This window comes from Oncorhynchus mykiss, chromosome 12 (genome assembly GCF_057628025.1).
Source record: "Oncorhynchus mykiss isolate SJ-2025 chromosome 12, ASM5762802v1, whole genome shotgun sequence".
NCBI lineage: Eukaryota > Metazoa > Chordata > Actinopteri > Salmoniformes > Salmonidae > Oncorhynchus > Oncorhynchus mykiss.
Genome location: NC_143033.1, coordinates 94842343 through 94856092, shown reverse-complemented (window position 1 = coordinate 94856092; position 13750 = coordinate 94842343). Strand labels below are relative to the sequence as shown.

At 44.7% G+C, this 13750-nt stretch overlaps 1 protein-coding gene across 2 annotated transcripts in view; it reads left to right on the top strand.

The window, feature by feature from the left end:
* Positions 1-7004: 7004 nt before the first annotated feature.
* The window catches only part of LOC110485264 (sarcalumenin), a 33418-nt gene continuing 26672 nt past the window's right edge, over positions 7005-13750 (top strand). For both annotated transcript variants that reach the window (XM_090191524.1, XM_090191523.1), the window contains exon 1: positions 7005-7145. In XM_090191524.1, the coding sequence (XP_090047650.1) occupies positions 7088-7145 (58 nt within the window). In that variant the 5' untranslated portion in view covers positions 7005-7087. The remainder of the gene's footprint in view (positions 7146-13750) is intronic.

The window sequence follows — 13750 nt, the reverse complement described above, 5'->3', positions numbered from 1 at the left end:
GTTGGTCTCGTTTCTGTTTATCACTATCACTTTGTGTAGCTAGCACATTAGCATTTAAGAGCAGTTTAACTGTTACATATCTGATTTTAAATGTAATACATTTTTACGGCAGTGCAATTTCTATGACACCGGTGATGTAACAGTGGGGCAAAAAAGTATTTAGTCAGCCACCAATTGTGCAAGTTCTCCCTCTTAAAAAGATGAGAGAGGCCTGTAATTTTCATCATAGGTACACTTTAACTATGACAGACAAAATGAGAAAAAAAATTCCAGAAAATCACATTGTAGGATTTCTAATGAATTTATTTGCAAATTATGGTGGAAAATAAGTATTTGGTTAATAACAAAATGTTATCTCAATACTTATTATTGAGATTATGTTATATACCCTTTGTTGGCAATGACAGAGGTCAAACGTTTTCTGTAAGTCTTCACAAGGTTTTCACACACTGTTGCTGGTATTTTGGCCCATTCCTCCATGCAGATCTCCTCTAGAGCAGCTTCGTTGCCCGGGCGGTGTGTTTGGGATCATTGTCATGCTGAAAGACCCAGCCACGTTTCATCTTCAATGCCCTTGCTGATGGATGGAGGTTTTCACTCAAAATCTCACGATACATGGCCCCATTCATTCTTTCCTTTACACGGATCAGTCGTCCTGGTCCCTTTGCAGAAAAACAGCCCCAAAGCATGATGTTTCCACCCCCATGCTTCACAGTAGGTATGGTGTTCTTTGGATGCAACTCAGCATTCTTTGTCCTCCAAACACGACGAGTTGAGTTTTTACCAAAAAGTTATATTAGAGGAGATCTGCATGGAGGAATGGGCCAAAATACCAGCAACAGTGTGAAAACCTTGTGAAGACTTACAGAAAACGTTTGACCTCTGTCATTGTCAACAAAGGGTATATAACAAAGTATTGAGATAAACTTTTGTTATTGACCAAATACTTATTTCCACCATAATTTGCAAATAAATTCATTAAAAATCCTACAATGTGATTTTCTGGATTTTTTTTCTCATTTTGTCTGTCATAGTTGAAGTGTACCTATGATGAAAATTACAGGCCTCTCATCTTTTAAGTGGGAAAACTTGCACAATTGTTGGCTGACTAAATACTTTTTTGCCCCACTGTATAGCGAAGGGTTAAAAAAGGGTTGTGTTCTGTAGTCATGAAACAGGTTTTATTGAACGTGGCCCAGGTTCTCGCTCTCCTTCCTTCCCTCCTGTTGGTTCACTCCAGCTCTCTGGTTTATGTACATGTGTCCCTTTTGTGATTGGTGGTCGTGCCAGAAGCCCCCTGGGCAGACCCACAGTCAGGCTGGTCTGGTGCTAAATAAAGATGGCCCACCGTCACCATCGGCGTCTGTGACAGTTTGCAGCACTAGTGACTCCAGTAGGTGGCATGTCACTGTCCTCTAGTACTTCAGTGTCTATGCAGTGTTCATTTTCAGTCTCTCTCTGTCTCTCATTCCCTCACTCGTTCTTTCTCGGCCTGTCTAGCTCACAGGTTCACACCAGATATGTGATCGCCATTCAAAAATGTCCCATTGGAATTCTGGAATGGTAAGTGTTCTGGTGCCCATACCCACTCTGAATCATGCCCCCATGATGGTACTGCAGGGATAGTGACACTCGCCATGTTATGACAGGCACTATCCATGCTGTCTGGGTGGAAATTAGCAGCTGTCAAATGGCAGATTTGATTGTCAAAAGAAAAGATTCTCAATGACTCCATTGTTTGCTCAAGCTATAATTGAAGCTCTAGAAGTTTCTGAATCTAGATGTTTCTGAAACTACAAGTTCTCAAACCAAGGGACACCTTTTGACATCAGTGCTCTGCAGGATTGGAGTCTATTCCATTTCAATTCAAGAAGTACACTGAAATTCCTATTCTCAATGTTATTCAATTAGGAAAATGTGTAATTGGAATTTAGTTCACCTCCTGGAATTGAAAGGGAATTGGATCACAATCCTGGTGCTCTGTTATTCAGAGATAATCTAGGTAGGGCTAGGAGTCTTTCTTATCACTTGACCTGATTGGACCTCAACATGTACCTGGCCTGATTGGGCCCCAACATGTACCTGTTCTGACTGGGCCCCAACATGTACCTGGTCTGACTGGGCCCCAACATGTACCTGGTCTGACTGGGCCCCAACATGTACCTGGTCTGACTGGGCCCCAACATGTACCTGGTCTGACTGGGCCCCAACATGTACCTGGTCTGACTGGGCTCCAACATGTACCTGGTCTGACTGGGTCTCAACATGTACCTGGATTGCTAGGTCACATGTTCAGGGAAACTCCTGGTCATTAGAATACACACAAAATACACACTGGTCTGAATACACACAAAACAATCAGCACATTCTAGACTGGGGTAGTGTCAAGTCAACACAGCAGGAGGTGGAGAATGTTCACAATGACTAAGGTTGTGTTTCTCTGCACAGACGTTGCTGGAGCATGCCAGAACTTACAATGCCTGGATAGGTATTTTATGTTCTAGCAATCTCGTGCGTGACAGCACAGTCTGACGTGGCACACAACCATTGGTTGATGCATGCAACATCTGAGCAGGGGAACGCGACATAAATAAACATGATAGTACCAGACTGAAGTTGGAGCTAGTCTCTTGTGACAGACTTGACTTCAACTGTTTTATTCCATGGTGAGCAGAGGTCATCCATGAATGATCTCCACCTCCACCATTTTGTTTGCTTCTTTCCATGAATACTTCTGTTCTTCCATCTAGGTGTTCCTTGGTCTTCCACGGTTTATTTTGTCCAGTGGTTTCCTTGTCAGGGACCAGGGTCTGGTGAGGATGGATGTTCCTAGTGGTCGATCCAGCCCCATTATCTGCATTTTATTTGGATACAAAAACAAAAATGTTTTTGTTTATATTTGGCCAATGTATCCCCAGAATGATCCATGGACGTGTTTGGTCTTGAAACAAACAAATAACATGAATTGATTGATTATGTTCCGAGATTATGTTGCGGAGCACATGCACATGGTCGCGGAGGCACAGAATGTACAGACCATGTGTAAACGAGACAGATCTGAGTCTGGAGAACATGAACATCACACACACCGAGAGGTGAGAACAAAAGTCACCCATAAGAAGGACAGTATCCTGGCATAGAGATGGCCTGAAGGGACATGGGGAAATTGCGCGTTTGTTGAGGTAGTTAAGTAGCTAGGTTCAGTCAATTAACCATGCTTAGCTCCTCTCCAGTCCCGGCCATCCATGCAACCAGAGCCAGTCTTCTCTTTGGGGTCGGAGGTCATCCTCTCTGGATACTATATTTATGGAAGAACTGCTGGGAGGAACCCGAGTGTGCCTCTGAGAACAACCGGCACTATAGTGCACTGCAGGGCCAGGACAGGAACGTATCCTGCCTACATGAATGGCTAGACCCCTGTCTTCTCCTGACTCTACCCCCAGCCACAGACTCACAATGTTGTTCACCTGCTGCGGCTCGACACCAGTGAAGTAAGTAACTAACCACCTGTGGAGATCTACTTTACACCACACATGGTACGTTCCATCTGATGGGTGCTGTGTGTCTTTGTTTTAGGGGGAGAAACAACCTCTTCATTGTTGTGTAAATTATGGCATTAATGTAGTGTGGGATAGCCAGGGACTTTAATGCAGGGAAACTTTAATCCATTTAAACTAAATTTCTATCAGCATGTTAAATGTGCAACCAGAGGGAAAAAAACTCTGGACCACTTTTACTCAACACAAAGAGACACATACAAAGCTCTCACTCGCCCTCCATTTGGCAAATCTGACCATAATTATATCCTCCCGATTCCTGCTTACAAACAAAAATTAAAGCATGAAGCACCAGTGACTCGGTCTATAAAAAGTCAGATGAAGCAGATGCTAAACTACAGGACTGTTTTGCTAGCACAGACTGGAACATGTTCCGGGATTCCTCCGATGGCATTGATGAGTACACCACATCAGTCACTGGCTTTATCAATAAGTGCATCGAGGATGTCACCCCCACAGTGACTACGTACATACCCCAAACATAAGCCATGGATTACAGGCAACATCCCCACTGAGCTGAAGGCTAGAGCTGCCGCTTTCATGGAGCCGGACTCTAACCCGGAAGCTTATAAGAAATTCTGCTATGCCCTCCGACGAACCATCAATACAGGACTAAGATCGAATCATATTACACAGGCTGACGCTCGTCGGATGTCGGAGACCATGTGTGGGGTTGCTTCTCAGCCAAGGGAGAGGACTCACTCACAATTTTACCTAAGAACACAGCGATCAATAAAGAATGGTACCAGCACATCCTCTGAGAGCAACTTCTCCCAACCATCCAGGAACAGTTTGGTGACGAACAATGCCTTTTCCAGCATGATGGACCACCTTGCCATTAGGCAAAAGTGATAACTAAGTGGCTCGGGGAAAACATCGATATTTTGGGTCCATGGCCAGGAAACTCCCCAGAACTTAATCCCATTGAGAACGTGTGGTCAATCCTCAAGAGGCGGGTGGACAAACAAAAACCCACAAATTCTGACAAACTCCAAGCATTGATTATGTAAGAATGGGTTGCCATCAGTGGCTCAGACGTTAATTGACAGCATGCCAGGGCGGATTGCAGAGGTCTTGTAAAAGAAGGGTCAACACTGCAAATATTGACTCTTTGCATCAACTTCATGTAATTGTCAATAAAAGCCTTTGACACTTGTGAAATGCTTGTAATTATACTTCAGTATTGCATAGTAACATCTGACAAAAATATCTATAGACACTGAAGCAACAAACTTTGTGAAAATTAATATTTGTGTCATTCTTAAAACTTTTGGTCACGACTGTATGTTCACTTCGAGGAGGTCAGAGACCTTGCCATTTGGTGCCAACAACAACCTCTCCCTCAACGTGATCAAGACAAAGGAGGTGATTGTGGACTACAGAAAAAAAATGCCCCCATTCTCATCAACGGGGCTGCAGTGGAGCGGACAGAGAGCTTCAAGTTCCTTGGTGTCCACATCACCAACAAACTAACATGGTCCAAGCACACCAAGACAGTCGCAAAGAGGGTACGACAAAGCTACTCCCCCTCAGGAGACTGAAAAGATTTGGCATGGGTCCTCAGAACCTCAAAAGGTTCTACAGCTGCACCATCGAGAGCATTGGTTGCATCAATGCCTGGTATGGCAACTGCTCGGCCTTTGACCGCAAGGCACTACAGAGGGTAGTGTGAACGGCCAGTACATCACGGGGGCCAAGTTTCCTGCCATCCAGGACCTCTATACCAGGCGGTGTCAGAGGACGTCCCGAAAAATTGTCAAAGGCTCCAGCCACCCTAGTCATAGACTGTTCTCTCTGCTACTGCACGGCAAGTGGTACCGGAGCGCCAAGTCTAGGTCCAAGAGGCTTCTAAACAGCTCCTACCCCCAAGCCATAAGACTCCTGAACACCTAATCAAATGTCTACCCAGACTATTTGCATTGCCCCCTCCCTCCTTACACCGCTGCTACCCTCTGTTGTTATCATCTATGCATAGTCACTTTATAACTATACCTACATTACCTCAACTAACCGGTTCCCGCGCACATTGACTTTGTTCCGGTACCCCCCTGTATATAGTCTCGCTATTGTTATATTACTTGTTACTTTTATTTCTTATTCCTATCTGTATTTTTTTTTAACTGCATTGTTGGTTAGTGGCTTGTAAGTAAGACTTTCACTGTAAGGTTGTATTTGGCACGTGACAAATAACATTTGATATGTTAGTTGTCTACTACCTCTGCCCAATGCCTGGTGGTGTTCAGAATAGAGCACTCACACTCTGTAAGTCTCCGCTCTATTTAACAGGGAGGGTGAATGTGTACCCTATGTCCTCAAGAAAGAGATGTCCCTGTGTAAGACACGTTCATGCATTTCCTCCCGTGATACAACAAGTCCATCTAACCAGCACCAAACTGCCATGGTCAAACTAAAGCCCACCATCTTCTCCAGTTTCAGAAGGCGTTGTACTGTACAGTACAGAGCAAAAATTAAATCCATTTTTGGGCTTTAATCAATTTTGAAGTACCATTTTTAACCCTCCATATTTGAGGATTAATTTGTGGTTAGACGTTAACTCCGACTGAGTTGTTGTGAGATTATTTTCACCACAGTGTCTGGTTCACTGTGATAAAATACTAAGCCCCCATCACGCTGTTTTGGAGAGCCAGGGTGACTGTGGTCTTGCTGTGGCAGCCAACACACAGACACACACACACACACACACACACACACACACACACACACACACACACACAGCCATAAACAAAGACCCATACACAAACACACACACGCACACACAGTCAAGCTCTGTCACATTTATGATTGATAACCCCCAAACATGGCATCCAAATGGACATAATTCTTTATTTTTAACAGACCTAGAGTGAGTTCGACAGCTCATTTCAACGCCACAATCAACCTCGTTAAATGAAAATGATTTATTGTGAATAGTTTGTGTAGTAAAAGTGATACAACTGTCACAGATACAGTACTTGCTAATTGCATTCTGTTGTTGACAAGGCGTTGCTGCTTGTTCTGTTTTCATGTTGATCAGATAATGGGTGTAATTTGTGAATACGGTTTATCGTAATTATTATTTTAATTATCCCTAAATCCTAAAAGATCATCATTTGCTCAGTGGGTGTAGATTGTAAATGAGTTGATTTTGCCACTCATTCAACCATATGAATGTATCAGCACTCCCAGTTTGTACAGAATCTAATATTACATGCTATTTTAATCCATATACCATTGTATAATATAATTGAGGAATGATTTGACAAGGAAATGCTAAACCTCTGTCCTTAATGTGTTGACCTCAGTGCCCAAACTGCCTGTCTATCTAAACGAAAGACAGTCAGCTGCCGCTACGCTCAAGGCCCCGTGTGGCAGCTCTGACGCCCGTGATGCCTGCCACACACACACCCTCCACCCAACGGCCCTCTCTCTTTCTCGCTCTGTCCCGCCCCCTGTGCTACCTCATACCCTTTGACTTTCTTACCTTGGTATATATAGTCAGTGAGGCTATCAGAGTTCTCCTGGCAGCCATCATGAAGGGTATAGTCTCAATCTGCTGCTTCTTCAGCCTGCTTGTCCTGGCCTTAGCAGGTAAGGGGCCTCACACCTCATCTACCGTTTTATATGTTTATGTGGATGTCGATATAAATAGATGTTGTATGGGTGTGTGTTTATAGGCTTATTAGTGCTTTTGGTCGTTGGAAGACTACAGTGCTGGACTGTACATGTCCTGGGGTACAGCTCATGTATCAAATGTATGAGATGTGGCATGGTTGGGTTGGATGTCTTGGCTGTCTGCATGCTTTCATTGTCCAGTCAATTTACTGGCTTGTAGACACACACACTGGATCCATTTTTACTGATCCAACATACTTTATTTTTATTCAAACTGGGAAAGTCTGAGATCTCTATACCGATACTTCCAGACATTCTTTTCAGTGGACTAAACTGTCTTACTCTTCGGGCTTTTAGCAGATAGATTCTTCTGTCAGTCAGTGGTGTGGGTTTATAGGGACAGAGAAGGTACTGTAGAAATGTAGATTTTGTATTTTTTAGTGTTGTAGTTTAAGTCAGGACGTGCAGGGGTCCTTCAAACAGTGGCGGTCACCTGGACGCAGGCATGAGCATAGACACCCGTGTCCCTCTCTCTCTACTACCCTGCAGCACTATTTAAAAGGGTTGCAAATTAAATGTGGTAGAATGCTGAGTTCAATCAGGACAGAATATTTTAAGGTCTCATCTTTTTAGAAAAACACATTTTAAAATGGTGCCAACTTGGCACATCTTGTTGTCTCTCGTTATTTTTACTGTGTGTGCATATATTTCTTTATTAAGCCTCATCGAGATCTTTATTGGTCACACACACACACACACACACACACACACACACACAGTCGGTGTGACTTTAATAAACCAGAGGCTTTTGGCGTGGTGACGGTGTGTCAGCTGTCCTAAAGCATGGCACCAGCTGATGGAACGTCTCAGACTGTACTAGAGAGAAGAGCTTGTATTCCCTCACTGTATCACTCTCTCGCTTTCTTTGATTATTTTCCCTTTCTTAGAATGTCTCTCCCTCCCCTCTCTGTCCTTGCTGACAAGTAGATGTCGTAGGGACATGTTTGATACTTGTATCTATTGACTGATTAGCTTTACATTTTACTGGATGATTCATATATAATACATACTTGTATTTTCAAGTGATTCCATGTATTGTCCATAGCTTTATCTGCCTTTGTGGTGAAATAAAATGCCCAGATTACATCCAGATCAGCCTCTCTCCAGAAATGTGGTGGAGGGATCTCTCGAAAGTAAAACCGTTTCTTCCTGTTACCCTTGTCTGTCCTTGGGCTCCGCTCAGCACCAGGGCAACATGCTTTCCTATCCCAATCCCAGCCTGCTGTCAGATGTCTAGGATTGGAAGGCAGGCGTCCCGTAACCGGACACCGTCCACTATAGGTCCCCCATCCCTCCCACCGGCCCCCCGGCCCCCTTCCACCCCTCCCCAGACCCAGCACTACCCTTTAGCCACATTGCCTTCACAGCTGCTGTCACCCCAATGACAATTTATTCCCAGCAGCTGGCCTTATAGGGACATGCATTATCGAGTCAGGCGGGGCCGGAGGAGGGAGGAGGCCGGAGCAGGAGCACACAGACCCTGCTAGAGGTTCTGACTAGAGGGACTACAGCTACGGCTGAAAGTAACTTTTTTGTAACAGGTTAGGAGAATTAACGTGGCAGGTTAGGAGACTTAGGTTAAGGTTAGGAAAAGGGTTAGGGTTAGTTAAAATGGTCTCCTAACCTGCTACTGAAAGTAACTTCCGGTTGTAGCTATACTCCCTCTAGTCACAACCCCTGCTAGCTTAGCTTGGGCCTAGTCTGGTCCAGCAGCGTGGGTGGCTAGCTATGTAGGGTTGAATAGCAAAGCAAGGTGGCTAATGCTAGCAGAGGAGGCTGGTGGGACGAGCAATAGGAGGGGTTCATTGTAATGGCTGGAAAGGGAATGTCTGTGTTTGATACCGTTCCATTTATCCCATTCCAGCTATTACAATGAGCCCGTCCTCCTATAGCTAGGTTTGTTAGTGTGTAACACTGATTCCATGGAGCGCTACTGTAGGGTGATGTTGTTGTTCCTGTGGATGGCTTATTCATATGAGTGGAGAAGGACTGACAGGAAGTTCCCCTGGGCTAACGAGGATAGCATTAGCCTACTTTAGGCTCATGTTAGCATCGCCTAGATTACACTGTAAAACTGAACTGTGGGGATGTTGTCCGTATTTAACTAAATGGTTGCCAGTAAATGTTGTTTCCTTGGTATGCATGAGGTCCTTCAAAGCCCATGGTAACAGTAGTAGTAACGACTAAGAGTATTGTACTGTAGCGGAAGTGTTGGAGTGATACACTGGTTAAGAGATTGGAGCGTCCAGATGGAAATTCCACACTGTCATGTTCAGTTAGACTATTGTATGTCATCAGCAAATTATATTACTGCAATGATTATAAATGACATGGCTCCTTTAATTGGATTCATCACTGCTACAAAGGGATACTTGTTATCCTGACAATGTTAATGGCTATTTCTACAGGCCACCTGTTTAACCAGGAGTGGTGCTCAGACACTGTTCTGCTCATTCAGACCAGGGTTGGTCTTCCTGTTGTGCTAACTGGACCATTTTCTCTTCTCTTACTTAAAGCAGAATCCTGATTTTGGATGATTTCTGCATTGAAGTCAGTGGGAGATAAGTGTTAACAGTTGATTGCTGTATTGTCCTGTGTTCCTGACTGTTTACACTAGAAGCCATAATACTTGCTGGATCGAATCCCTGAGCTGACAAGGTAAAAATCTGTCGTTCTGCCCCTGAGCAAGTTCCCCTGGCGTGGGTGACGTGGATGTCGATTAAGGCAGCCCCTCGCTCCTCTCTGATTCAGAGGGGTTGGGTTAAATGCTGAAGAAGCATTTCAGTTGAAGTCATTCATTTGTACAACTGACCAGGTCTCCCCCTTTCCTTTCCCTACTAATCAGAGAAGTAACAGGAAACAGAATGCTTTTGGCCCGACCTGAAGTATGAGGAGATATGGGGTGACACGGGCAAATCTTTCCCTCTGTGTCCCCCATTGATGGCAAGCAGTAGGCCCGGGGGCCCGGGGCATCCCTCCAGTGCCGGCAGTGGGGACACCCGACCCCCTCCTCCCCCTCTTGGACAAGCCCCTCAGTCCCCTCAGCCTCAAGGTCGGTCACCTGGTGAGTCTCTGTGGATCAGTGACAGGACTGCTGGGAGAGTAGAGTCAGATCAACACCCCAGCGTAAAGTGCCCCCCCTCCCCCCATCCCGTGTCACTCCACTGTGTCCTCAGACTGATCCTCATGGTCCTCGCCCCCCTTCTGTGGAATTACCACCCGGACATGCCCTCCATCGGCCAGCTCCTAGCATCCAGAACCACGTCACCAAGAGTGCTTACACTGTGGCCTGTGACATTGGCCAGCGTAGCCTTTAAGCCATGAAATCCTTTTAAGATGTATCCCTAAAAACAGCCCCGGTCCAGGAGTCCTTCGAACGTTCTTTATCTGTAAAATGGCATGAACTCTGTGTCTCCATTTTTGACACACGTTGACAATTGGTTTGCCCTTCGTCTGGAGTCTATGTATGGGTTTGTACATATGGAGAGAGCTTGTGTACCCTGTGTATTGGAGTTTAAATGTGTTTTAAGGTATGTACATGAGTATGAGTGTGATGATTCCTGGCATATGAGTGTGACTGTTTCCTGATCATGTGACCTGACCAGGAAGAACACAGATTAGATTACCTGGTTCTCCAAGATGGCTGTATCACAACTATCATGAGGCTAGACGGGTCCTTATTCTGAATCAAGATGTTGGGGGGTGACAGAGGGCTGTTTGGAATGCACTCAGAGCGGCCAAAACACTCTCATAATCACTCCTGCATCCATTTAGTGAAGCAGGCCAACTGGTCTCCGGCACGGAGGGCTGTCTGAGACTGAACAGGAATGTAAACCTAAGACAGTGAAAACAACCAGTAGTAGTGTGTTCCCAACATGGCAGTTTTACCTGATACTGGCTTGTTGCTTGGCGACCACACTTACAGCTACTGATAGGATATGGGACTTGTCTTCTTCTTTACCAGTATCAGACCACCACTACAACCAACATACCCCAAGGACCATTACATTCTGTTGCAACAATTAGAAGGGGGTTATAGGGTCAGAAAATCCGCTCCATGTTCAGAAAGTTGCTCATAGAAATAGGAAGTAAAGAGCAGGCCTAATTCTCACCTTGAAGAGAGCGCCCACTCTGTGTATTACATTTCTATTTGACAAGAACTCCTGAACGTTGTATCCCTATGTGTAAGACATTTTGGTTCAATGCATTCAATGCAGTTAACCCCTTTCCCTTATTTGGAATGCATCATTGAGTGTCATGTGGTTTGTCAGCGGCCTCTTGAGTAGCTGCTTCAGACTTGTTAACACCTCCCTAATCCTCCTCACCCTCTAGCCTACATATAGCCTATTATATAGAGCTGTAGAAAATATATCCTCACCCTCTAGCCTACATATAGCCTATTATATAGAGCTGTAGAAAATATATCCTCACCCTCTAGCCTACATATAGCCCAGCATAATATAGAGATGTAGAAAATAGATCCTCACCCTCAAGCCTACATACGCTGAGTGTACGAAACCTTAGGAACACCTTCCTAATATTGAGTTGCACCCCCTTTTGCCCTCATAACAGCATCATTTCATCTGGGCATGGACTCACACAGGGAACTGTTGAGCGTGGAAAACCCAGCAGCGTTGTAGTTCTTGACACACTCAAACTGGTTCGCCTGGCACCTACTACCATTCCCCATTCAAAGGCACCAGTGGAGGCTGCTGAGGGGAGGACGGGCTCATGATAATGGCTGGAATGGGGCAAATGGAATGGCATGATACCATTTCACTTACTCCACTCCAGCCATTACCAAGAGCCCGTCCTCCCCAATTAAGGTGCCACCAACCTCATCTCTCTTTTGTCTTGCCCATTCACCCTCTGAATGACACACATACACAATCCATGTCTCAATTGTCTCAGGCTTAAAAATTATTATTTAACCTGTCTCCTCCCCTTAAATTTACACTGATTGTAAGCATTTCACTGTTAGTCTAAACCTGCTGTTTACGAAGCATGTGACAATAACAACTTGATTTGATTGATGTGGATTTAACAAGTGACCTCAGTAAGGGATCATAGCTTTCACCTGGTCAGTCTATGTCATGGAAAGAGCAGGTGTTCCTAATGTCTTGTACACTTAGTGTATAGCCCAGCATAATATAGAGCTGTAGAAAATAGATCGAACCCTCTACCCTACCCAGAATATAGAGCTTTAGAAAATACATCTGGACTTAACACCTCCCCGCCTAATCATCCACACCCTCTAGCCAACATCCAGCATGGAGCTGTAGAATATAGATCAGAGAGAGAGGACTTCTTGCCTGTTGTCTCTGGATGTCGTTACTGTAGTTTGCATCAGCCCCCGTACCTCTGCACTCTCTAAATTAACCCCCCAAGGCGCCAGGCGAACCTTCTGATATGAACCCCAGGACGTCTGTCACCCGGACCATGTGTCAGTCCTAGTTGAGCCTGTTGCCAGGCAACCGTAGTTCAGTTTGGAGAAACATTCCGACAGGCAACAGGCAGCACTTCCAGTCAGAATGCTGCGGGTAGAGCTGCCGATGATGGTGTAGGCTCTGGGCTTTTGGGGACGGGTGAGACACGCCCTGATGTTCTTCAGGCTTTAGTGACCAGGGCTGGGGGAAGTTCTGTGTCACGCCTCAACTTTAGCAGTTCATTATCTCACTGATGCGCCAACAGAAGGAAATGTTACAATATTCCTGATACTGGTGGCAGATTCATCTCTCTCTCTCAATCAATACTATGAAAGTACCAGTTCTGAGCCCTGTTATTCCCTGCTATGACTGCATGCTCCATTATTATGGGGGCCATATTAAGTACTGTAGGAGAGGTTCATGAAGTTCATAAACTTAGTTGGTCCAAGGGTCACTGGGGGACAGATAAGAGTGTTACGGTTTTCTTGTGTCGAAGGAGAGGCGGACCAAAATGCAGCGTGGTTATTTTGATACATGTTTAATAAAAGATAAACACGAACAATACAAAACAATAAACGTAACATGAAAACCTAAACAGCCTTATCTGGCGCAACAAACACTGAGACAGGAACAATCACCCACAAAACACTCAAAGAATATGGCTGCCTAAATATGGTTCCCAATCAGAGACAACGATAAACACCTGCCTCTGATTGAGAACCACTTCAGGCAACCATAGACTTTTCTAGACAACCCCACTATACCACAATCCCGATACCTACAAAACCCCAAGACAAAACACACCACATAATTAACCCATGTCACACCCTGGCCTGACCAAAATAATAAAGAAAACACAAAATACTAAGACCAGGGCGTGACACAGAGAATAAAGAGAATCTAACCTTTAAAGCACTGGCAGTAATTTGAATAGTGCATGCAGCATACAATACAGTATATTTGTATAGTGTACCAACAGTATGTACAGTGCCTTGCGAAAGTATTCGGCCCCCTTGAACTTTGCGACCTTTTGCCACATTTCAGGCTTCAAACATAAAGATATAAAACTGTATTTTTTTGTGAAGAATCAACAAC